This window comes from Megascapheus bottae, chromosome 30, assembly GCF_031878675.1.
Source record: "Megascapheus bottae isolate mThoBot1 chromosome 30, mThoBot2.hap1, whole genome shotgun sequence".
Classification (NCBI taxonomy): domain Eukaryota; kingdom Metazoa; phylum Chordata; class Mammalia; order Rodentia; family Geomyidae; genus Megascapheus; species Megascapheus bottae.
The window spans coordinates 13,933,470-13,960,326 of record NC_143538.1 but is presented as its reverse complement, the minus strand read 5'-3'; the positions used below and the strand labels follow the sequence as shown (position 1 = coordinate 13,960,326).

General features: G+C 50.6%; 1 protein-coding gene across 1 annotated transcript in view; it reads right to left on the bottom strand.

The window, feature by feature from the left end:
- Adamtsl3 (ADAMTS like 3) overlaps window positions 1–25,879 on the bottom strand; it is an 84,037-nt gene extending 58,158 nt beyond the window's left edge. The window contains exons 1-4 of the mRNA XM_090321635.1: window positions 25,811–25,879; window positions 17,467–17,586; window positions 7,308–7,435; window positions 2,963–3,008 (exon numbers count right to left, since the gene is read on the bottom strand). Coding sequence (XP_090177761.1) covers window positions 2,963–3,008; window positions 7,308–7,435; window positions 17,467–17,586; window positions 25,811–25,879 — 363 coding nt within the window. The remainder of the gene's footprint in view (window positions 1–2,962; window positions 3,009–7,307; window positions 7,436–17,466; window positions 17,587–25,810) is intronic.
- Window positions 25,880–26,857: the final 978 nt, after the last annotated feature.

Genomic DNA, 26,857 nt, shown 5'->3' with positions numbered 1-26,857 from the left:
AATTGTCAACTGAGCCCAGTGCAGTGGCTCCTGCCTGCAATCTCAGTTACTCTAAAAGTAAAGATTGCAAAGATTGAGGTTCAAGGCCAGCCTGGGCCAAAAGCTAGTAAAACCACAAGGGGAAAACAATGCCATGCAAACGCTCTGAGGACCTCGCTCAGCTCAAGCACCTGCCCAGAACGCATGTGGCCTGGCAGAAGGAAACCCAGAACTATTTTTTTGAAGATTTTTTTTAAAGATTCTTGTACCTAAATCTTTTTAAAATAATGACGACCTTCTTAGGAATAAAAAGCCTGAGTCAAAGCACACAGCTTTTATTACCAGTCGTCAACCGGAAATTCGAGAAGCTTCCCCAAGTCCTTCCTGGTGGTACAGACGCCATCACTTCCCGAATCATCTTTCCCTCAGACTCACCTGGCTTTCCCTGGTCTTTACTTTTTATTACTTAGGTTTAGTATTTCTCCAAGCTTATTTCTTTCTATACCAACTCTTCAAAATTTTTTTTTGCTTTCTGTCTTCCGTTTGCCATCCATTGGAATATTTGTCTTTCACTGTTTTCATTACATAAAACTATTAACCATTATAGTAAAGCTACCGAACTTTGTCATTTGGGTGGGAACTACCTTCCTTGCTTATTTTTGCTTTTGGTACTTTGTAAAGGCAAAAAGTTTTCAACTTGTATGCAGTTGCTGTCTTTTGTTTTTCTTCATTAGTGGACTGGACATGCTTGGTGACTATACTGTGAGCACAGACAAAAACTTGCTGCATTGCTGTCGTTCTACAGATCAGAGAACATCCTTAATTCTCTGCTCTAGTTCCTGAAATGAATATCATCAAGTCAAAGTCTATTTTTCCCTGAAAATTATTACCAATAAATTCAGGGTTATAGTTTTAAAACACTGTCTTTCATTTCTCCCTTTTACTTTTTCTGCGCTTAGAATGTGCCTCAAATACTGTGAAAGTAGGTAAGGAAGAGACATGATATTTTCCTCCAAATTCTACCTTCATCTGTGTTTTTGTTGTCTGAGCTGCACCAAGTCTTGCCTCAGCTCACACCTGTGGAATCAAGAGGACATGAAGTCTGAAGGTGCATGGGTCTGATGCCCTGGGGTAAGGAATCTCTCCTGCTTTGGGCTATAGCAAAGCCGCAGACTCTCCACAACCACAGCTATCTGGCAAAGATCTAGGATAAAATGACATCACCTCCCTTTCCTGTACCCGTGGCCAGACTGCTCTGCAGTGCACTCGTTTTGCAAGCTCCCCGCAGAGGGGCAGCTGTTAGGGACAGCTCCTGCTAGTGGGCTGCCCTGCCCTGCACAAGCCAGACAAGTGTCCACGGAAAGTAACGAGGCTGAGCAACAGAAGACAGCCTAGGCGGCCAACCTAAGTGCAGTCCCTGCGGAGAGTGGCAGCCTCACCTTCCCTGGGTGGCACTGACTGCCCCAGGCAGACCTGGCCCCTGCCACTCAGGCTGAATCAGGAATCTGGAATGGTAGTAAGAACCGGAGGTAAGGACCCACCTCACTGGGGCTGGGCAGGCCATTTCCTTCATGAGATGAATGGAAAGCAGGGCAGCTCCCAAGACAAGAAGAACACATTAGAACAGGAGAAGGAAAGACAGCGAGCCAGCCTGCCACTGGCTGCGTTACCATCCACCTTTCCAGTCTAATCTGCAAGGTTGAACTGGAAGCTGCTGGAGTGTCTCAGGGGGAAGAATACAGGCTGGGGATACAATGTCTAGCATATGCTAATTCAAAATGAGACACAGTTTAAAAACACAGCCATGCTACAAAGACACTCCCAACAAATTGTGGTGGGCTTCAAGATTTAAAGGTATCTTCCCCTTCGTCTGTCCCAGCCTTGCCTTAGTCCTGCAAACCCTGGTACATGGATTCAGCCTTTAGGACTTGGGGCTGATATGCTCTAAGCTTCCAAGGAAACGCTTCCCTGATTCACCGCTGATAAGGAGAACTCTATTGAGGTAAGGGTAGACCCAGGGCTGATCCAAGCCTACATGAAGCCACATGGCTTGGGCACATACTGAGCACAGGCCTGCTCTTCTCCACCATTTCCCCAGCTCTCCGGACAGATGGTACCCCGAGGCCAGCCAGGTTCAGACTGGAACAGAATTTGCAGTGGGTACAAGAGGTGGTTTGTAGAAGAAGGCACAGCACCAGACAAGCTAGCATATAAAAAGTACTCCTGCCCATTCACCTCAGGTCCCTAGTTTGCAGAGGAAAAACTCCATGCCCTCTGCTCCTCTGTCCCTCAGGGGCTGGCTGGTGGTGGCCAGAGGAACTGTGGACATGCAAAAGATGGAATGGTAGAGATGCTTGTAGTTGTCATGTACTGTTCCAGTGACTCTAGAAACTGCTACATATTTAACACATCATCTACAGTCCAGGATGGCCTTAAAAAGGGGAGCAGAAGCCAGGTACGGTGGCTCACAACTGCTACCCTAGCTATTCAGGAGGCTGAGATCTGAAGATCTCAGTTCAAAGCCAGCCCGGGCACTAAAGTCCATGACACTCATCTCCACTAACCACCAGAAAACCAGAAGTGGTGCTGTAGCTCAAAGGGTAGGGTTGCAGCCTTGCAGTTCAGGTCCCATGATCCACCAAAAAAAAGAGAGTGGGGGAAGCAGAGGGACCGGGACCACGGCCTAGCGCTGGAGTGCCTGCCTAGCATGCGTGAAGCCACACTCACAGAAACAGCCAGAAGTGGTACTATGGCCCAAGTGGTAGAGCACTAGCCTTGAGAAAGCTCAAGGACATGCCCATGGCCCAAGTTCAAGCCCCAAGACTGGCAAAAAAAAGGGCGCAGCAAAAATGGAAGGTGCCCCCTAAACTGCTACCAACTGAAGAAATAGTCAAATCTTCTACCAAGAGACCACGGTTTATAGAACATGTGGCCACAGCTTAAACCAAGAGCGCTCTGGATTAAGCATTGCTCAAGGACTCACCTGATTGCTGCAGGTCTTGTAGCGGATATTCTGTCCTTCACAGTTCCTAGGGAGGGTAGGAAAAGAGAGACAGTGACTCTGCAGGGGTGGCAACATAACAAAGGCAAAGTGTGGCGGGGGGGGGGGGGGAGGTGTCCCTGTAGAATTTTACCAGGGCACCCATCTCAACACTTCAAGTTTGCATCCTAAGGCACCGACTTCCTGAACCAGGAAGGCTCTAAAGGAGAGCACTGGACAGGGAGAAAATCCTGTGGCTAATTAATACAATAGTTCACAAATTTATTATTCTCACACAACCTTTATGCCAAGGTCCTGTAGCCACCGAGATTACTGTACCATGTGTATGTACAACGTGTGCAAATGTGTCAACAGTGGACGTGGCACTCCTGCCCTCTTCTAGCTGCCTCGATAAGAGTTTGCTGGAGGCATAACCTCTGCTCCATTTCTACCTTCACCTTTCCGAGTCTCCCACTACGCAACAGTGTGGAGGCTGCATTCCTGGAGGCCAGCCCTGGGGGTCTTCAAAGCCCCTGCCTGGGGCTGCCAGACGAGCTATCCGTGGCTGAGCTGTTTGCCCCAGGTCTGGCCCTCACATGCCCGGTAGGCCTGGTGGGTGCCAAATGCCCCACCTAGGGCAGTTACAGCACATTCTGGCCTGCCTGATCACGTCAAGGGGCTGGCCAAGTCTTCATATTTTGGTAACTGTGATTTTTTTTTTACTTGTAGGGAAATTATTGAGATTTGTTGAAAAAAATCATTAGATTCCACCAAAATGTTAAGGATGGAGGACATCGCTGGGGCAGAGTTGATGCAGGGAAAGAGCTGCCCTGGGCTAAGGTCATCCGCAGGCTAGGTCCACTGCATTCTGCCTCATGGTGGAGGAAAGACAAGAAAATAACTAGGAGGAAAGGGGCTGCTTTCATTACTCTCGCTGTGTGGAGGGAGTCTCAAAGTGAGTAAGCTGCTGTTAGGTTAGAAAGCACCCCTGCAGCGGCTGGGGCTGAGCCATGTCCTAACAGGCTCCCATGTCTCACTTCAGGTCCCACAGACCAGGAGGTGGCAAGCAGGGCACGCGTGCACAGAATATGGGTCCCTAAACCACCGAAGCAGACAGAGAAGGGAAACTGCTTTACGAGGGTTTCAGAAAGTCAGAAACACTTCTCCAGATGCACTTGTGGTAATTATGCCATTTCAGCCATTTTAAATAAAAACTATTTTTAAAATAAATAAATAAAAAAGGGAAGGAAGAAAGCAGCAGCTCACAGCACTGCAGGCCTGGGTAGGCCAGGCTGTGCCCATTCCACTGTGGTGCATGGATGCTGGCGGAGGCCAGGCTGTGCCCATTCCACTGTGGTGCATGGATGCTGGCGGAGGCCAGGCTGTGCCCATTCCACTATGGTGCATGGATGCTGGCGGAGGCCAGGCTGTGCCCATTCCACTATGGTGCATGGATGCTGGCGGAGGCCAGGCTGTGCCCATTCCACTATGGTGCATGGATGCTGGCAGCATGGGCCATTCACCTCATCTTCAGAGTGAAGCCTGAAAGTCTAACCCGAGGACATAAATGCATCGTCCTTACACATCCCACCGCAGTGTCACAGAGGGCACGGAAAGGCATGCATTCCATGTCACGAATCGTTCTTTCTTCAACTGCCTTCTGCGGCATAACTACTATGTGTCTGGATGCAGACACGAAGGTGCAGGAGAACCTACGTGTGCTGGGATATGGAGAAAAAGACACAGAGTTAGCTCGCCGCCGCCTTCAAGGCAGCAGCAACGTTTACTTAAACCCAGGGTCTGGGGGCCATCTTGAGCATTTGGCCTCCCTCTGTGCAGTCTCACACACGCTCGGCCTGCCGCGGGGGCTCCACTGATGTGGCAAGGCTTCGGTTACACTCTGCTATGAAAATGAATGACTGCTTTATGAAAAAGGCATAAAGTGAAATGCAAGTTGCTTTAAAGTTAAGGACAGGGGAGTCCTAATTCCCCCAGCAAGAACTTGCCAGTTTATTCTGGAAATCACTCCTTTGGCCCACAGCAGGGAACTGCAGGAAATATTACTTGCAAGTTTTAAAAATATTATTGTAATTAGTATATCCAAGGGCTGATGGCTATTGAGAGTATATGAAAACGCACAATTATGTGTGTTCTATGCATTACAACATTCATAGCACCCTGAAATGAAAATTTTAAAGCTGTAAATTTACAAATGTATAAAAAACATACGTTGATAGAACTGGTGCTGTGGCTCGAGGGATAGAGTGCTAGCCTTGAGCTGACGAGCTAGGGTTCAGCGCTCAGGCCCAGAGTTCAAGCACCAGGACTGATAGAAAAAGAAAGTTGATTCCGCATGAGGATATGCTAAAACAATAAAATTTCCATACACTTTATAGCACTCCTTATATTCATCTGATGAAATACTGACGGAAACATTAGTGTCATAAAGACTGAGAGGCATGTGTTTGAAGAATAAAAATGTAACTTTTAAAAATAAGTTAAACCTGGGTTTCCCAGGGGGCATCTAACTAGAATACCAAGTTACAAGTTTCTGAGAGAGACAGGCAAACAAGATAAGCAGACCTGCTAGCTAGAGCATGGTCCTTCTGCTGTGCAAAAAGACCTGAACTGCAATGTAAATGTAATAACATTTTGAAATAACTTTATCTATGAAGAAATAAGTAAGCAAAATAGCCTCTTCCATCCTCTTCCCTAAGCTGGGAATTTAAAGGCGCCTAGCCCTGGGCCTGCCCCAGGCTCTGGGATGGCTCTCTGCTGGGTTCCATGTGTGAGCAATCCCCTCACAGGACTCCTCCCCAAACAGCTGACCACAAGTGCTCACTATTGGTGAAGATTTCATGAAAGAACTGATGAGCCTGCCCAAGGAAGTCTGTTTTCTCCTTGGAAATCTCAGAGTAGTTCTGAAATTGCAATCCAAGTTCTGAACATTGGGATAATGAAGCTGAAAGGCAAGATGAGAACCAAGACTCCTTGAATTAGTTTAAAAGTTATATTTTTGTTTTTTACTCAAGAGAAGGAGATACCGCCTGTCTCATAAAGTAATTTTTTTTTCTTAAACAACTTGTAAACCACAAGCTTCAGTCAGAAAGTAGGAAGAGAACTCAAAGGACTGCTGCTCCCCTTCTCTCCTTGGTGACATCCGGCACAGTAAAACAACCCCGAGCCCCTCGAAGTGCTGAGCAGAGTCCTGAGGGTCAGTACCCGGTGGCTCTTCCCCAGCTGTGAGAGCCAGGCCTCCCCTCCCCACCCCTCCCTACCCCCCCCACCTCCAGACACAGACACCAGGTCTAGAAGTGAGGCTTGCATACACATGGTTAAACCAAGGATTCTAAACCACAAACCTAAAATATGGGAATGAGGAAAAATATCTATCCTCCTTCATCTTACACAGAACAAACTCAAAGGAAATCCTTATAGACACTGATTAAACAGTTAAAAATAGTTTTCAAACAGCACGGACTTAGTCCTTAGTAAAACAAAGACATGAAGTATGTAGTTTACAAATAACTGGAAGTACACAAAAAATTCTGAGAAAAGCATTAAAGAAAGGAGATTGTAATTTAAGCTCTCCTTTCCTATTAAAATTCCCAGTGAAATCCTTGAACAAGGCACATTAGTAAGAAGACTAGAATGGGATGTTCCATGGTAGTTTAAGGGAAAAGGTTTGTTGGAATTCTCAGGAGTTGAAATTTGTATAAAATCATGCACAGTCCTGTATCACCTGGAAGCTCCGAGAACATGGAGGGGCCAAGCACACCGGTACTGTTTGTTCTTTTTAAGTTAAAATTGAATTAAAGTTGAAACACATGCCTCACTGTGCAGAAAGAAGTCTGATTTGATCCTTGAGAGAACCGACTGACTGTCCTGTGGCCAAGGCCACTAAACCATCCACTAAGTGACAGAGACAGCCCCGTGGCCACAGCCATAAAAATCATCCAGTAAGTGACAGGGACAGCCCAGGGCTGTGGCTCTCATCCGCCCCGCACTGCAGGCCCGAAGACGTCACGTCCAAAGACATCCCATCATTACACCCCAAAGCTATCAGGGTACTGCTTAATATGCCACTAAACAGTGGTCTCCGAGAAACAGACGAGAGCCTGGGTGCCCCCCGAATTCCTCCTCCGTGCCTGCAGTGCGCTCACTCAGGGCACGGGCACCACTGACCCTGGAAGCAAAGCTCCTGTCCCGTGACTCTAGTGACAGCACTAGCCAATGTGTGCACACACACCGCCACCACCACCCCTACCACCACCTTTCCGGGGCATGGCAAAGTCCTGTCTTCTCCCACCCTGGCCGCCTGGCCCCAGCTCCCTCCAGCCACACTGACCTGCCCGTCAAACACCTCCGCAGGGAGTAGGAGGCGCCGCCCCCACAGGTCCGGGAACAGTCGCTCCAGCCTCCCCACGCGTCCCAGTTGCCATCTCTGTCCTCCTCCGAATCTGCACTTCTTGAGGTCTAGGTATGAAAAGAGGACGCCAGTCATGGACCAGACTCATGCACCCTGCCAGGCCCATCGGCAGCGGGCACCTGGCAATCAGCCTGGCTGGTACACCAAGGACACGGCCAGAGTTACTGCCCAGTGGGCCTGAAGCTCTAGCCAAGGAAATCCACAGAGACCTGAGTGTGATGCAGACCACTGCTGGGCTTTGGTTTTTATCCCTCCTTGTGAGTTACAAAAGGACAACTTATGTCTGCCCGATTAGGTAAAATGAGAGCCTGCTAAGCAAGCACAAGGCCCTGCGCTCCAACCCCAGTACTCCCAAGACACGCAACAAACGAAGACTGAGCGCAGGAAACATTGCAATTGGAGCATCACACTGATAGAGCCATAAGTAATTGTTAAGCTTTTCTTATAATACTTTACTATTAGTAGATATTAACTACATAAAAATAACAGATTTCATCGGAACACTGTACGCATGCAAATCAATATTTTGGTCATGCCTATTAAATTTTTGATAGAGACCAGAAACAGACTCAAGTATAAGGACACAGTGTAGGATATTACAAATCAATGTAAAAAAGTGATTTATTTATTTCATTTTGAGACAAGATTGCCTATGTAACCATGGCTGTGCCTGAACTTACAATCTACCTGCCTCAGTCTCTAGAGGACTGGCTTAATCAGGAAAAAAAAAATCACAAAACGTCATAAGATATAGCAAAATGGAATTCCAGATACATCAGGAATTTGTATTAAAATACTAAGGTTATAAAATACCAGAGAATGATGAGCTAGTCATTACCCAGAAGTACCATAAGGAAAGATGTATCAGTGAGAGCTAAAACTCCAAAGGAGAAGACTAGACTAACTGCGTTGGAACAGAAGCGCAGAGCCCTGCATGTCCGTCTTGGGTAAAGAGAGGCTCTGGGCGAGCTGAGGTTCTGCATATGCACATGGAGACAGCAGAGCCAGCACATGGCTGGGAGGACACCAGGACACGTCCCCTGCAGGCTGCTGAGGAGGAAGAGGCAATAGGAGAAACAGGGAAGGGAGTGGATGTGGAAAGTGAATGGGTTAGCTTCCCCTGGCCCTGGCAGAAGGATCTGCAGCAAATTTGACAAAATGGCAAATTCAATAAAAGCAGGGAGGGGACGCTCTTGTGGGTGCCACTTCTCTGTGTCTTAAGTGTTCCTGGCTTTGGGCACTGCTTTTGAAAGCATGTTAGAGTAAAAACACAACATTGGCTAACAACCCACTATTTACGTACAAGTCCATCACACTGTCAACTTGGAAACATGTCCATGAGAAAGGAGAGTTAAAACCACACACACACCAGTCCATGGAAGGGAGGGCTTGGAGCAGTTTTCACCATCTTTTACTTTCTGTTTTTGTTTCAGAGCATTTTTTAAGAATAAGAATTAGAATTACAATATCTAAAATAAGCAAGCAGAAAAAAGCCCCACATCTTCCTGACATGCGGAAAAGTTTGAGTCAGACAGAACTTAAGAAGGAAGTCCTGGTTACAGACCAGAGAAGCGTGATGGGCACTACACCACACGGGCCTACTGAGCCGGAGACCGCACTAGACTAGACATGGCACAGGTTTCCTTGCATCCTGTGGCAAGCTGCCTCAGCCAGACCTTCCCAAAAAGGAAAGAATAATAATTCCATTAAGAAAGGGATCGCAGAAAAGGCCTTCGAAAGAAACTGAAATGAAAAATAAGAACTGGGAGCACAGGAGTTTTCCAGTCCTTTTCATGCTGGTCTCCTCTGTCAGCAAGCCCCTGGCCTCTGGCCAAACCTCCTTTCAGGGCCCAGCAGCGGTCCAGCCAGAGGTAATACTTAGCAGAGTCTCTCTGACAGTGGAGTGGAGGGTCAAGGTAAACACCTGGCACCTGGTCAGCTCTGTCGGTAGCAGTAGCGACGGTGGAGCCTCTACTGCCCGGCTTGTCAGCAGCCACGCTGGTCCTCCTTTCCTCTGTGTAACATGAAACACTGTTTTTATTTCGTAAAAATACAAGAAGCAGCGGAATACAAGCATCTGGACTTTCAGATGGGGGTTACTCTGAATCATTTAGGCAATGTTTAAAATACACAGTTGAAACTTGATTTTCTTTCTTTCCTTTTTTTCCCCCCTTTCTTTTTGGTCACTTAATACACTGACAGTTTGAATGTGAAAGGTTGAAAAACATCATCATGTATTTTCAGTATGAAAGTGGAGAGGTCTTTGCAATTTTGTTCTAATTTGTTTTTATTTCCCACTATCCCATCTGTTTCCCTTATAGTTAGAATTGGGTTCTGCAGAACTATATACAGGTCAACTCCTGGAGTCTCCTCTGGGCCTGCATACCACTTCTTTTTTCTTTTCCTTTCTGCTTCTTTACTTTTTAATTGCTATGGAATTTGGCATGTTTTTTATGCTTGCTTTTTGCTCATCTCTATTTCCTGAGGCATAGCTTGTAGACTAACACAACCAACATTAGTTCTTTAGTTTAAGAAAAAAAGAAAAACACTGAGAAGAAAAGCTATGGAACCATAGCCAAAGACAGAAGAATATGCTTGTGGTACTGTTTGGTTTAAACTAGCAGGCTTAAAGATCTCTCAGGAAATTCTACTTTTTTCCCTAAGTAAAGTCCTAGCTAGGGAACACTTTGGATGAAAAATTCAAAGGAGATGCAGTTTACTCATGTGAGCGCTGGCAAAGCCGGGCGTGTGGCGGGAGCTGAGCGCTCACGGGCTCCCTCGTTCATGGGCTCCCTCGTTCACGGGCTCCCTCGTTCACGGGCTCCCTCCTCCCCGGGCACCCAGCATAAATCAGATCACACAGCATTTCCCTGGCAAGTTCTTGAGTCTACAGCTTGTAGTGAATGGTGCAGTTTCTCTTAGCCCTGCTAGAATACAGCATATGAAACACAGATTTCACATATAGGGTCAGGGACTGGAAATACTGTATTAACAGCTCCATATTAAAAACAACCCCAATCAACCCAGGTCCCTGTGGGCGCTGGCGGCCCAGACATCACTTGCAGGCCTTTCCTGTGGAGGTCATTTTAGGAGACCACTCCGATTTGGGCAACTGAAGACAGGTTGTTCTGGGTGAATGGCGCCGTAAGATCTTGAGCAACAACAAAAATTTTAACGGAACTGTGAAAACAACATTTGAAAAATGTCACTTGGGCTGTTATTCTGTGATTCAGCCAACGGCTCCACAGGGGCTGGACACTGCAGGGACACGCCCGCAGCTCCCGCCCAGCCAGCTCTACACATGGGCCAAGTTCATAGACTCACCCCCCCCCACCCCCTTGCACGTAGGTCCCAAGCCTGGCGACGCTGGCTCGGCATCAGATTCCACCTGCCTTTTCCTTGCCAACATCTTCCCAGAGGTTCCACCTCTGTTCACGTGGCTCACTATCTCCTGGGGACACGACATGTAGCCACGGTGCTTGGCAATCCATGGCCCGCCCCATGTACAGAGAGTCAGCAGGGCCTGCAGCTAACTGGACGTGGGGATGGGAGGGCTGGGCCGATTGCCAAACTTCGGGGCCAAGAGAGCTCGACAAGCATAGACCTCGCTCAGGCCTCTGCACACGCAGCCCCCTGTGTGCCCTTCTGTACGCACACATGCACACACACCCGTGTGCATACACAGAGACATGTGCACACACACACAGACACAGGCCACACCAACATTTTCAACTATTTAAAAACCAAAAGAAAAGCAAAGAAAAATCTGAGGAAACAAAAACGTTAAGCAGTTGATGATGAAATCCCAGGAGCTAGGAGATGGTTCAATGTCTTAAGAACAAGCTTAGAGGGTCATATGAGGAGAATGGCCGTGAGCACGTAACCCATTACATACTGAACCCTGAGAAACCACTGAAAATCGGGTGGCAGCACAGACACCCCCCCCACTAACTTAGCACAGATAGTAATACGGTATCGCTTACAAGGGAACACGCAAATAGACTTCTTGCATGCTACTCTCCTCAGCCCACTCCCAGGAAAACCAAACACGCAGTGCTCCCACACAGTACCTCTCCCCACTGTCCCTCACATAGGGATGACTGCGTCACAGCCATGAGGCCCGAGTGCCCACTGAGGTGCACACTGCACAATCCCCAAGAACCCCAGGCACAGGTGTGCACTGTGTGACCCACGTCCGACGATGCTCGCCCTGCTGCAGCTAACATAACCACAGAGACCACGCAAGCCATGCCGAGAAGTCATTCTTCTCTCTCCACGAGCAACAGAGTCCTGGAGGGCAGGGCTCTCTCCGTGCAGAGCTCAATCCCCTGGCTTCACAGGGCAGACATGGAATAAATGGCCAGGGAACCGCTGAGGCACGCTGCCCTTTGGGACAAGGAGAGTAAGTTTATTTCATAGCCTCAGATGTGGGAGAGGTGGTGAGGAGAGAAGGGAAGCAGAGAAGTGTTTGGGTTAAGGGGAATGACATGTGAGGAGCACCGCACCAGAGCTTTCTCCCGCCCAAAAGGCGTCTAGGAGACGCCAGGCTGACACTTGCTGCGGGCAGCTGCTGGTGCCAGCCAGTCTGGGCTCTCAGGACTGACGGTGGCTCCCTCTCGAGCGGCCCTCATCCAGCCAGGGTGGCACACCACACCACTCGCGTCTCTGTCCCTCGCAGCCAAGCAAAACCATCTCTGTTCCTTTCTCATAGAGAGCAATGAATGCCTAGGGGACGCGGACCTCACCTCCACGAAAACACAACTGGGCCTGGCCACTTGCACAGAAATAAAAAACGAAAGCAAGCGTCTGCCACGAGCAGGGAGAGCTAAATTTCAAACATGTGGCAAAGGAACCCATGCTGGACTGGAAGGAGAATTAATTCCCTGGGCTGCCTCCTCCTCCAGGGGCCGCGAGCCTGAGGACGTCCTTCAGCCAAGGTCATTTCCACTCCTGCTCTTGTGGACAGCTCTGGCCAGCACCTAACAGAAAATCTAATGCACAGGAAATGGAAAAAGTTACTGAGGCCATTTTCCCTGCCAGTGGAGAAACAGCACAAAGTGGGATGTTGCCCTACCACTGCTGTGGTGCCAAGTGGTGAAATGTTGCCCCAACACTTTCCAAGGGTAGAAAAGGAAGAGAGAGATGAGCAGAACAGAAGTGGGAGGTTGGAGAGGCCAGGGGAGGCCAGGGGAGGCCAGGGGAGGCCAGGGAGGCCAAGGGGGGCAGAGACTCCTCAGGAATGAGCCGCCAAGCCCTCGGCTGCCAGATTTCAGAGGCTGACAGAAGTGGGCAGCCAGCACTTCCTTACCCAGATGCAGCTCCAAATCTCACCTGCCTTGAGCCCTCTTGGCAGCTCCCTGAGCCCAAGCTGGTTGTCAGCTCTGGCATTTTCCTGTTTGTGGTGGCACAATGCGATCCATGGTGCTATCTGCATACACACATGTGGTGTACTTAGCAAATTCACCTCTGCTTACGGTTTCCTATACCTTCCGTTCATGTTTAGTGGCTCCCCACTACTCCCACATAAGCACATAACGCACTTCATGCACGTTCTCCTCCCAGAGCTCCCTCCTCTTTCCCTCTCTCCCTCCCTGCTGGCTTGCCCTCCTGGACAGTCCTGCCTCCACAAGCATGTCTTCCGCTGTGGTGGTCGTTGTTTCCAATTCTGCACATGAACACAAGCATGTGGTTTTGAGTTTGGCAATAATCATAATAATCAGAGAAAAAATGCTGGGAGCTCGGGACCCTAAGTTTTGGTGGTCAGAACAAAATTGGTTCTGGCAGCAGACACAAAAGGCCTGGCATCCCCCCCCCCAACACACACACACACACACACACACACACACACACACACGCGCGCGCGCGCGCGCGCCACCCTCTGTCATCACCAACCACGATGGAGAGTGACCACGGAGGGCAGCTGGGCCAAAGGAAAGTCATTCTCTGCAGCTCCAATGGTGACTTACTTGGAGACTCTGAGAGAGAAGTGGTTTAATTCCTTTGTGTGTTAGCATCTGCATCTGTAAGGAGAAGACTCTGCTGAGCACTTCCCTCTCCAAAGCGCTGTCTGTCGGGTGTACAGGCCGGGACACTGACCACTAACAGGCCCCGTGCTTTGGACAGCCGCCACTGGTGAAGAACTCCTAGAAGGGGCTCCCTGTGGGACCCAGACTTCCGGCCCTGGCTGGAGGCCCAGCTCAGCCTTGGTTTCGCCAATAACAACTTGGTGACAACTAAGAATACTTAAAAAAATTAAACTGACCTAATGTGACCATTTTACATCAGAATTTGTGGCAGGACCTTAGCTTATGGAATAACGCCTACGAATCCCACTTGGTGTGACAGGTGCCTCGATGACACCCTTGTAATCACCGTACTGTTCACGTTCTGTCATTTGCAAATATACACTGAACACTTCTCTCTTTTAAAGGAAACATAGTCACATCATAAATGACCACTGGGAGTTCATAGTCTGCATTTTATATTTATATTGTTTCAAACCATAAAGCATCATTGTAAATGTGTTTAAACCACTTTTTTTCAGAGACGCACTATTTGCTTTGTGCTATGGGGCTTGGCATCGTTCTCTCTGGTCTGACCCCCAGCCTTCAATTAAACGCCTGCCAGCAATGTCCACCCCTCATCTTCCATTCCGGACTCTTATCCAGTGCATGGGGCCCTGAGCCATTTTGCGGTTGGTGTCTAAGTCACTTGCCCACTTTCACCGGGCACTAAGCCAAATAAATGCTTTAAGGCATTCAAATGACACCCCAAGACTAATCATTTTTTTTTACTCATAAGAAATGCAGGATCATGAACCCTATTTTATGAACTATGAGTGCCATCAACAAACTAGACGAGAATTTTAAAGAAAGTCATAAATTGAGTCATCACTAGCTTCTCCAGACGGTGAGACAGCTTCCATCAGACAAAGCTTAGCTGGAATGGCGCAGTCTACTCAAAAGATCTATGCAATAGTGGCGCACATTACAGAGCAGGTTGTTTTCCAAACCTCCAGACCCACAGACTCTCTCTGGTGAGTTAAAATGATATTAAATTCCATCCACGTAATGTGAACAGCCCACAAAAATGCCAAAGGACAATTAACTTAGCACCAGCCCAGAATTCCGATCGCTCTAAAAAGCTGTGGCTCAGTCAGCACCCAATTTGTAGACACCCACGAGAAAGTCTCTTACGCTGTGAGAACGCCCCTCCCTCTCCCCTTTTCTCTATTGCCCCCACGGGCCAGCACCCTATTAGAAACACAGCCCCTCAGCCCCCACAGGACCAGGGCCCCTCAGCCTGCCCAGCTGTTTTCTCCCCCCAGTATTCCCATCAATTCGTGCTTTATCCCGATGGGCACCAGGAGTCACTCCATGTGAAAGGAGATGGTCTGGAACACCTTTCCCACCCCACCCTTGTGACTGCCCCTCACCCGTAGGTTTCATGAAACGCCGAAACGGAAAGGATGTGGCAGGACAGTGGCTCTGAGTGCCACGACACACCAGGTGTTGGGGACGCTGCTGAGGAACTCAGGCTATTGGACACAGAGTTTCCTGCACCGAGGGCAGCCCTGACAGCATCCTGCCTGACGGACAGAGCTTCAGGACAGCTCCCCGCAGCTCCCTTAAACATACAGAACTCCTGATGTCTCTCAACAGGCACTGTGTGCACCTGACCAGCACACCACCTGTGGGGGCCAATCTCAGCCCCACCAGCCACACCTCAAGATCCCCTCCACTCCACACAGTGCAGGCTCCAGAGAACACAGCTCCATGCACAGGCCAGTGAGGATGTGACCCGAATAGGCGACCTGAGCGGCCTCAGCTGGCCAGGAAACCTGGGCAGCACGCCTGCACTTTCCCACCGAGACCAGTGGGGGCCAAGCAAAAGGCAGCATTCTCAGACTCCAAATAAACCAATCCAACTCCGGGCAGGGAACAAATGCCCTGGCTGCTTCCAAGCGGAGCCCTTCCCAGCTCAGATGGGAGAGGGTGGAGGCAGCCTTCGCCTGATGCATGGCTTTCCTTTACCTGACCAGAAGGCTCTAGCAGCTCCGCTGGCCACTGCACCGGGCCTCCATGAGACAGGGAAACAAGAGTCTTCTTGCCATCCCCCACTGCCCCTTCTTGTCCTCACAGCAAGCCCACAAGCCCACACCCATCCCAGCTGGCCAGGGGATTCCTACTTCGCAAGGTCCCGCAGAATATGCTAGAACTCACTGGACAGAACACAGATTCCAGAGCTGAGAACTTCTCCAACAGAGCGATGTTGAAATAAAGGGCTGCAGACGAGCAGAAGCAGTGGCTCCTCCACCCCACAGCCGAGGGACAGCTTCCAGCAGAGCCCAGTGCAGCACAGGTACAGCTGCAGGTCAGCCAGGATGCTGGCCAGGGACATCCAGGGCTGGAGGACAGGGCACATCAGTGCCCAGGGACAGGAGACCTAGAGGTGACTGAGGAGAGCTGTGGGCTCTCCTGGCCAGGAGAGATCAACAGGCAAACGGAGAAGAGAGAGGTGGGGAGGGATGGCCGCGTGTGCACGGCGTTGGTGAGCTCCATTCCGCCCTGGTGTTTGTGGAGCATGAGTTTGCTTTCTCTTAAGAACCCTAAATACTGGGAGTAATTTTTTTTTTGCCAGTCCTGGGCTTGAGCTCAGGGCCTGAGCACTGTCCTTGGACTTTCTCAAGGCTAGAGCTCTACCGCTTGAGCCTCAGCCCCACTTCCAGCTTTTTTCTATGTATGTGGTACCGAGGAATCGAACCCGGGTCTGTGCATGCTAGGCAAGCACTCTACCACCAGGCCAAACTCCGGCCCAACACGGAATATTTAAGGAACAAACGACACTGATCAAGATTACTCACAGGCAAAGGAATGAACGACTTAACTAATGGGGCTGGCTGCTTAAAAACATGACCCACACCCAGAACCCTCTGTGTGAAGAGCACAGGGCTTCGTTTTGACCCACAGAAAGGAGACACAAAAGTTGTAACCCCCGGCTGTGTCCATCTTCCTGACCAGAAGCTCTGGAAATCAATATTTACTTCCAAGCTAAAAACTATTACATAAATAACTTGGAAACCTCAAGTGATATTTTCTGAGGCTTGCCAACAAGGTAACCGCGGATGAAGCTCCTGGCCAAGGCATTCATGAAAAGCCGGGAAGAAGTGACTCTGGGAAGATGCGCCCACCACACCAAACAGACTGCTCCTCCCCAGAAAGAATGCATAAATCAATAGTCACATAAAAAAAAGAAAATTAGGTCTGGCAGTACCAGCAGACAAAGGAACACTTAAGAACAGTTAAGGAATCAGACAACACGAAGTCTTTGTTATTGTCATGTTATTGTTATTGCTCGTTTTAAAAACGCATTTGAACATTTCTCTCATACTTTCCCTGCCCACAGATTAGCTGTAAAAATGTCTTCACTGAGCTAAAGGGCAAAGAAAAGCCACTTGGCTCGGCGCCCTCCTGGCCGTGTGATCTGCTCCTCTCAGTTCACACTCCACCTGACAAGCCAGGACCCCCGTCCTTCCTCAGCCCCAGCATGTGGCCATTGCAGAGGCCTCACCTCCAGCCCTATGCCTTCCTGGCAACGGATACAGAAGAAAATATGAACTGGCAAGGCATTCCAAGGTAAGGCACAGTGCCCCCCAAAGCAGGAGAGAAAAGCGGGTGAGGACATCTCTACCATGATTCTATCTCCACGCCCACAGACGACTACACGCAGGACCGGTCACAGCGGAATCGAGAAGTGATTTCAAGCGGGTCCTCTCAGGACCGTTTTGCTGCCTCAACCCACATTCTCCCTATCTTAGCTCCTAGGGCGTTGGGACAGACGTGACCCTGCGTCACCTGCATCCTGTATGTCTGAGGGAAATAAGGAACAGTGACCCCAGCAGATGCTCTACGCAGAGGCAGAGCAGCCCGCCGCGGGGAGCCAGAGGCAAGCAAGGCAAGCAGGGATGTATTGGCATTGCCCCGAGGAAGACACAGTCATCCCGAGAGGGGGCCAACCCCTGTATTCTGCCCACCGGCCAAGGACAAAGACCAAGGCAGGTTCCATCCCTCGCCCTTACCTGGTCATCGTAGCGGTAGGTGAGGAACTGCTCCCCCGTTGTGTCTTCCAGGAAGCTTCCCTGAGGGGAGAGGGCAAACTCGGGAAGGAAGTAGGCGCCCGGAGATTTCTCAGAAGCGCTCTGTAAGGCAAGGTCCCATAGTCACAAACAGGGCTCTGGGAACCACAAACGGGGCTCCCAAGAGCACTGGCAGGGCAGAGACTGGGAAGGATGTTTCAAGAGAATCTGCCAGTGCTTCTGCCTGACCAAGCAGAGGACAGAGAGCTGACCTCTCTGGCAATGACCTGGGTGAAACCAGGCGCAACAGGCGTCCGCGCAGGGCACTGTGAAGGGCCACCTCATCGGTGCACCAACAGAGCATGCTCTCATGACCTGACACCGAACCTCCTCTCCCACGCCTGGCAACCCAGCCTTCCTTCCTCCCTGGCTTCCCTTTTCCTCTATCCTCTCCTTCTTTTCTTCCTTCCCCTCCTCCCATTCTTCCCCCCTTTTCCTTTCTTCCCTCTTCTTTCTTTCCCTTCTCTCATCCCTCCCTTCTCCTCCTCCTCTCATTCCTTCTTCCTTTAATTCCTCTGTCCTTTTATTTGGTGAAAGACTGTGTAACAGCTTTTCCCCCACACTACCACAGAGACACACGTTCATTATAGAAACTTTAGAAAATCCAGACGATCACAAAAGGCAACCCAGCCTGTAAGCAGTCGTGTTAAAGTGTACTTCCTTAGAAGCTTTTTCTCATGTTACTTGTTATGTCTTTAGAAAAACCCACGATTAGAGAAATCTGAGTTTTCCATGGGAAGCTCGTGTATTTGCATTTGAATCACTACACATTGAGTCCCAGTTGCTGGGCCCTGCGGGGAATCAGGGAGGACAAGTGGTGGCTATGAGGGTCCAGGGACCTCTCCACCGTCACGCACGCACGCACGCACACACGCTCCAGTCCCAGTGGAAGTGGCAAAAATGGAGTCATAAAGATCAGCTAGAACTGGGCCAGGCCCTGTGGCTCTTTGGCCATGGAGGTACCCAGGAGAACAGCAGGGCATGCACTGGGGAGGAGGAGGGCAGGAATCCAAGGCCGCGCCCGGAGTCAGGTTGCAGTGGTGGGACAGTTTAAAGAGCCATATTGTGTGGCTGTACACTTGTGGAAGCCAGAGGAACCTTCCCTGAGCAATCCTGCAGCCCCTGGCCAGGCACTTTCAGGGCAGGAAAGCAACAGCGTCATGTAGCCCCGGGGCAGTGTATGGAGGGTGAAGCACCCTGACTGCTCTCCAGCTCAGGTGCCGTCCAGCAGACCTTCTGCCAGGCCTTCTGCCCCTCATCCCCACACACGGCACACACATACACAGCAGAGTCCCCACACTGAGCAGGACGAGACCTGAAGCACAAATGTCCCCAAAGAACTGGACAGGCTCCTCCTCACCCCGCCCTGACCCGCACCCCAACATCCAGACACGACAGAGACCCTCCTCCTCAGGACAGAGACCCCCTTTCTTCACAACCAGTTAGGTACCCAGGCAGGTTGAGCTTTGTTATCAAGCTACACGAACACGACAGATAGCATGCAGGTCTATGTTTAGGATCTATAGAAATTCAGTAGCAAAAAATAAAGAGCAGCCCTCGCCAGCCCCCATTGGGCAATGACACTGCCCAACCTGACAAAGTCCAGAAACACACTGGAGACATATTCATGTTTATTCAAGGTCTTTCTCACCCCCACAGCTTTCTTGCTTTCAGGAAATGGCCCGTCTGTGCAGCTGAAATCATGCAGGCTTCCAAAATGCAGCCTTCCAGAGAAGAAAAAGACAGAAATAGGCTGTTTGCATGTACTCTGCAAAACATTTATATTCATCATAAGCTTGTGTGTTTTTCTAAGCCTTACGGGGCAGGAAGTGTTCGGTGTGAACGCATGGAAGCAGCTGCTGGCTTCCCTACCAGGACAGGACTTCAGTATGATTAGAAAAGCAAGACGATGAGGTGCTGAGGAGGAGGCGACTCAGGATGTCTCGCCTCGTCGGTGTGAAAGTGTATCACACCAGTCCCCAGAAACCGTAGTTACCCTGGGACTTGGCCTAACATAGAAGGGACAAAAGGTGATGCTTTTCAATATATCAAGATATAAACACCAACCCTTGTCGTAGAATGGTAACCGAGCCATAAATAAGCAGAAGAACCACAGTGTCTGGTCTTTCTAAAAAAAACAAAAAAGGAAGAATGCAAACTCTAGTCTTCATCTAAGCTGTGTAAGGACATGATCCAGGCTTATGGATTTAAGTAGATAGGTCTTTAGAGCATAATTTAAATGTCCTAGCAACATGCAGAATTATAAATAACGTGTGTGTTTAAAGTAGTGTCATACCCTTCTGTATTTGTTTGACATGAAAATGTCACTCAGATAAACATCAGGATTCCACCCAATAGCCTTTCACCACCGATGCCGGACTTGTGAAAAATCACTTGCATGAACGAGACACACCGGGAGACGCAGACACCTGTTACAATCACTGGTGTGCTCCCTGGCCCGCACAGTGGCTCTCAGCAGACCCCTTCAGGTCTTGTGTTCCACGCTGCCAAATAACAAGGACCGGCCAGGTGTACGCCAAAATCCCCAGGCAGGACGGAAGCCAGGCATGGGCCGGGAGCTGCCAACCGTTTCTTACTTTTCTTTTCTTTTTTGCCAGTCCTGGGGCTTGAACTCAAGACCTGAGCACTGTCCTCGGGTTTTCTCAAGGCTACGGTTCTACCACTTGAGCCTCGGCACCACTTCTGGCTCTTTCTGTGTATGTGGTACAGAGGAATGGAACCCGGGTCTTCGTGCATGCTAGGCAAGCACTCTACCACTAGGCCAAACTCCCGGCCCCATTTTGTTTCTTTACTGTGTTTGTTTGTGTTTTTTTAAATCAGTACATGAATACTGTTGGTGTAACCCGCTCCCGCATTGAGAGGACTGAGAGGAGAAGGCAAGAGGAAAGAAGAGATGACAGAGAAGAATAAATGCTTGGGTGTGCCCTGGGAGAAAGCACTGGGCTAGTGAACAATATTCTCTAATTCCGAGACTGCAACCAACTCCCAAGGTTGCTGGCCAACTTCCCAAAGGAGAAGCTGTAAAACACCCTCAAGACATATCCATAGTTAAAAGATCAAAGGCCATGTTGTCCAAAGACAAAGTAAGAGTTAAGTCACTTAAACTATGAAATAGTCGCCTTTGCTTTGCAATTATCTAGCTTCTGTTAATGCCAGAACATGCAAATAAGCTTCGTTTTAGAAGGAGAGACCAGGCATAAACAGTAATTGTATGAAGTTGTCAAAGCACCCCACCTCACCTCTTCCTGTGTCCTCTTCATCCCATGGGCCCCCCTTTCCCTATGAAGAACAGGCTATTTTCACGGACCCAGGGGAGAAAGGTCATAGAGAGTGCCCCAGTTCATTTGATGAGATTAGTAAAAACCAGAGAGACACAGGACACACCAGCCTCTCTAATGAATACAGATGTAGTGATTTTCAGTAAAATATCTGCAAACCAAATCCAGCTGAATATTAAGCAGAGACAGTATATCATGGCCAAGTCCAGCTGGTGCCAGGAACACAGGATGAGTCAATACTCAGAAACCTATTACTATAATTCTTCATGTTAAGACACAGTGAAAAAACTGAAGTCATCAAGAGAGTGTCGAAAACCCTGATGACTGAACACACTCGAAAAGCTGACCTTACACACACACCATTGAGCATCATGAGAACCCTGGCCCTGCACACTCACTATGAGGACCCTGGCCTTATACACTCACAAATGTGGGCCAGAGAGATTCCTGAGTGAACTTACAGCCACTACCCGCCTGCCCAAGAATCAGCTACAGAAACATGGCACAATGGGCTGGGAGTGTGGCCTAATGGTAGAGTGCTTGCCTAGCATGCACAAAGACCCCGGTTTGATTCCTTGGTACCACATACTTAGAAAAAGCCAGAACTTGTGCTGAGGCTCAAGTGGTAGAGTTCTGGCTTTGAGAAAAATCCAAGGAGAGTGCTCAGGCCCTGAGCTTAAGCCCAGGACTGGCAAAGAACAAAAACAAAAACAAAAAAAGCAGAAACATGGCACAAGACTATGAGTATATGAGATATTATTAGAAGCAAGTATTTAGTGGCATAAAAATTATCCCCAATTTGTCCAATTTTTAAAAATACTTATCAAAATAGAGTATAATTGTATCTTTTAAGATATATATGCGAATATTCTAGGAAATATTAGAAATGCATATGAGAAAATCCTGTCACAAGAGTTGGAGGTAATGTTGATTTTCATTTTTGTCCTTTATGGTATTTTTCCAATTTTAAGAACTATTTTTATCAGGACAAAAATCACAAAAGTAATTTCAAAAGAGAAGAAAATGTAAAGCTCTTTAATATGATAAGTGTTTTTTTAAACCACGAAGTAGTTATTCTATGATAATTCTTTCCAAAGTAAAACGCTATCATTTTTATAAATGAAAGCTTGGAGAACAAATGCATTTCTAAGTATTTGACCACAATGATTTATAGCGTACACTGGCTGGAGCCATTCAGTAACGACAAATTCCAGAAAGTAATTGCATAAAATGCTTGGAGAGGAAATGGTTTTATGCTTCCATTGCTATTTATGGAAATTTGCATCTTTGCAAAAAATAAACCTAGAGCAACCCAGACATAAGTCTTGTGATGTGTTTTCCAGGAGATGCCAGCTTTGGTGCTGGGAGAACTGTTACATGTGAGATGGAGCTGCCATGCCTCCTCTGCTCTGTAAGGGGCTGTTACTTAGAGGTGGTTTTTTTTCTTGCATCTTTAATATCACCCTTTCTCCTGGGCAGTGCATCCTGAATTACAGGAGCATCAAAGGACATTTTGCTAACATGAACCTTTTCTTGTGACTCCCACATCCCTCTCAAAATGTAAACAATTCTTTTTTAGTGTCTTAACCTTGTGCCGTCCACCCAAACCCACCACCTTTAAGTGAACCCATCACCGTCTATGGGCAGTGTGAACTTCCACATGGGCCCCTAAATCTGGTTCAAAACCTCCAGTGTCTTTCAAGCCTTCCATTCCTGCTCACATCCTCTGGTGACAACCAGCCCGGAACCAGGGCCTCCCAGGAAATCTCCTCCCAACCTAACCTGAGGGCGCCTCCACCATCTAACCCGCTCCCCATGGGCCCTGCCCGCCCAGCGGCTACTTGTGCTGCAGGTGGGAGCCAGACCAGGAGGACCTGAGGATAGCGGGCAGGAAGTGGCAGGGTGATTCCTGTGGAGCCATCGTGGTGTGTGGCTGGTGGACCAGGGTGTGTGGCAGAGGCAGTTGGAGGCTCACAGAGGTCCGTGGCTTCTCCCACTTTGGAGGAGCTCTTGGATTTAAAAAGAATTCTATATACATATATGTATGAAAACATGTGTGTACATATGTGTGTTTTATATATTTATGTACATACACAGACTCAGAGAATCACCTAGACTACCTGTAGAACATGAAATGATGGCTTCCTATGGGTTCTCTTGACGAGAACACCAAAGGCCAATCATCGTGAAACCGGAGCCTCCTCGAAGTAGACCAAGGCAGGAGGAGGCCAGGAGAGCTAGGGTGGCTGAGGAGAAATCTGGAAGGACAGAGGGAAGGCAGGAGGGAGGGGAAAGATCAGGGCTCTGGAGGTGGGACAGTTTAAAGGAAGGACTTCCGGCACTCAGCTATGATGACACAAGACCATGTCCTCACCTCACCATCCTCTCTCCAGCACAGCACCTTCTCCCCAGAGCAAAGGAACTCATGAGTCCCATGGGATATGACTGGGACATATTTGGGGGCCTCAGTCTACCACACACTCTAGTCAAAGCAGGGGTGTGGAGGCATCAATACACCCGTCCAATACACCTGCAGGCCCTCCGTGTACCGGTCTCCAGCTCCCCACCAGTGAGCCCTCCATAGCCTGGCCTCCAGCCTACCCCCAACCGTTGGCCCTCTGTGGACTGTGGCCTCCAGGATCCCCTCACAGGCCCTCCATGGACTGGCCTCCAGCCCCTCACCTGCAGGTCCTCTGTGGGACAGGCCTTCAGCCTCCAGGAAACCATGGTTTTCTCCATGTGCAGCCAGACCCAGGAGCCGGAGCAGAGCCGGCTCGGAGTTAGTTACATACCAGGTGCATTCCCACACCATGGATGCTTCCATCCACCCAGGAAGTCACCACAAACAAGACAATCCCCCACAGCCTGTCAGCCTTGGCTGTCACCAAGAGGTGACAGGGAGATGGTAGAGTACTAAGCCATTTTGGTGGTGCTCCCCAGAGCAGGAGAGGTAGGGCAGGGTGTGTGGGGAAAACACTGGTGTGGCTCCCCTGCAGAAGAGAATGGTGCCACACCGCAGCCATGAAGGAAGCCACTGCCCGGGGACTGCTGAAGAAAAAAGGTCACAACACTTCTAGAACAAGCCAAATGGCTTGGAACCCATCTTAATTCTATTCAGTTAACATACAGAGGAGATTAGTTATTTCTCTCCATAGGAGCTGTGAGCTCCCCCAGGAATGGTCAAGAACAGAGTCAGAAAAGCAAAGGACTGCAGCCTCGAGTCCCACCCTCTGTGGGACAGGTCATCACAACTGCTGGTGGGCAGTAAATGTAAGGCTTAAGAAGGACATCTCGGCCGGGAGTTTGGCCCAGTGGTTAAAGTGCTTGCCTAGCATGCATGAAGACCCAGGTTCGATTCCTTGGTACCACCTATATAAAAAAAGCCAGAAGTGGTGCTGAGGCTCAAGTGGTAGAGCTCTAGCCTTGAGAAAATCCAAGGACAGTGCTCAGGCCCTGAGCTCAAGCCCAGGACTGGCAAAAAAAAAAAAAAAAGAAAAAAAGAAGGACATCTCAAAATGATCATGTAATTACTCAATCTCAATAAAGGAAAAAATGAAGAAGGAAATCTCATTTCTGCCCCAAAACTCAGCCCCATGCACGTACTCATCTTCTACCAACTTCATGGCTACTTTATGACCAACCCTGGCTGAACCTACACAGAAAAGCTGTGGGACAGCCCTGTCCCCACCTGTCCCCACCCACCTCCCAGCCTGCAGCATCCTGTCCTCTCAGCCGCAAACACAGGCACAGCCAGCTTCAAACCGGGCCTGCAAGCGAGCAAGAGCGCTGGCACCCAAGGTGACCACCGTGTGCTTTCACTTCACAGCAGGTGGAGTGGTGCCAGTGGAGCAGGGACGCAGGCAGTGGGCGGATGCACTGTGGGGCTCCGCCATCTCCTTCTAGGGCCTTCTACGCACACGCTGCCCCAATCAGGGAAGCGGTGCTTCCCCAGGCACACAGGGATGGAAAAACCCAAAGGAGGCCGGTGAGGGATTCAAGCTGGGCAAACACTGTCCTTGGAGCCAAGTCAACAGACTGCCTCAGAGCACGTTTAAACTTTACAGGGTGAAAGAAGGGGAGCTGAAACCCTGCCTTGGCCTTGTGTATCCGGCACAAACGTCTGAAGCTCTGGTAGCTCATTTCCAATCTTCGGATGGGACAGAGAAGCATTGCTTTCGCCCCAACTTGCTAGCCAGGAAAGGCCTCACACACCACCCTCAAAAAAATACTTCAGTTTTGCTCTAACATCAAAGGATGCCTAGTTAGGTACGTTTATGAAGAAGCGTCAATAAAACAGGATGACGGGGAAGAAGCGGTTCCTAGATTACAAGCCCAGGAAGAGCCACATAAGTGAGGAGGCGCCGCTGGCGGGGTCTTCACCCTGAGACGCAGGGTGTTACAGGGGAGGCAGCGACCCTGGCTAGTGCATTCCAGATGGTCGCACCCTGGGTCACGACAGCCACACAAGCCTGGAGTGCCAGCCTCACTGCTTAGACCCCCACGGTCTGCAGGCCACTGACTAGGCGGAGGCTTTGTTCTCCTCGCTCCAGGCCCTCCTGGGGTGAGCGGCCATCCTCAGCCACAGGGCTGACTACAGGATCCCCGAGCCTCCATCAGCTGCTCCCACAGAGCCTCTGCCATCCACTCCCTGCGGACCTCGGCGGCCCAGTCCCCCTCCTGCCTTTGAGTCTGTCCAGGAAGCAGCTGAGGACGCAGGCACTGGGCTCCCGCCGTAACCGCGGCCGTGGGTTCACAGTAGAAACTCTACACCACCCACTCAGGACCTGGCTCTGCCCGGGCGGCACAGCCCCCCGGACGGCGGGGTCCACCTCGGCCTGCGCTGGCCTGCCGTGCCCCGAGGCACCGGGCCCCCCAGGACCCAGACTGGCCAGCATCCTTAGGGCTGGGCCCGCGGCAACCCCTTTCCCGGGCGCGTGTCCCCCGAAGCAGGCCAGAGCGGCTCCCAGATGGGACAGGGTGCCCCTTACCTGCAGGACCGTGGACAGCACGGCTGCTGTGCCCATCAGCAGGCGCCAGGGCCCCCGCCCGGAAGCCATGGGGTCCGCTGGCCCTGGGTCTCGGGGCCTCACTCGCAGCCTGCAGAAGAGAAAACACATTGGGTTCCTTTGGCCCGGGCGCCGTGCAGCCCCCACAACCGGAGCCCACGGAGCCGTCCTGGAGGAGGGGCAGGGCCCTGCGAAGCCGCCCACGGGGCAGGGAGGGCAGGGTGGGCAGGGCAGGGAGGGCAGGGCAGGGAAGGCAGGGAGGGCAGGGTGGGCAGGGAAGGCAGGGAGGGCAGGGTGGGCAGGGCAGGGAAGGCAGGGTGGGCAGGGTGGCAGGGAAGGCAGGGAGGGCAGGGTGGCAGGCAGGGAAGGCAGGTGAGGGCAGGAAGGCAGGGAGGGCAGGGTGGGCAGGAAGGCAGGGTGGGCAGGGAAGGCAGGGAGGCAGGGTGGGCAGGGCAGGTGAGGGCAGGGTGGGCAGGAAGGCAGGGAAGGGCAGGGTGGGCAGGGCAGGGTGGGCAGGGAAGGCAGGGAGGGCAGGGCAGGGAAGGCAGGGAGGGCAGGGCAGGGAAGGCAGGGAGGGGCAGGGCAGGGAAGGCAGGGAGGGCAGGGTGGGGCAGGGAGGGCAGGGAGGGCAGGGTGGGCAGGGCAGGGAAGGCAGGGTGGGCAGGGAAGGCAGGGAGGGCAGGGTGGGGCAGGGCAGGGAGGGCAGGGCAGGGTGGGCAGGGAGGGCAGGGTGGGCAGGGAAGGCAGGGAAGGCAGGGAAGGCAGGGAAGGCAGGGAGGGCAGGGTGGGCAGGGAAGGCAGGGAGGGCAGGGTGGGCAGGGAAGGCAGGGGAGGGCAGGGTGGGCAGGGAAGGCAGGGTGGGCAGGGAAGGCAGGGTGGGCAGGGAGGGCAGGGTGGGCAGGGAAGGCAGGGAAGGCAGGGAAGGCAGGGGAAGGCAGGGAGGGCAGGGGTGGGCAGGGAAGGCAGGGTGGGCAGGGAAGGCAGGGAGGGCAGGGTGGGCAGGGAAGGCAGGGTGGGCAGGGAAGGCAG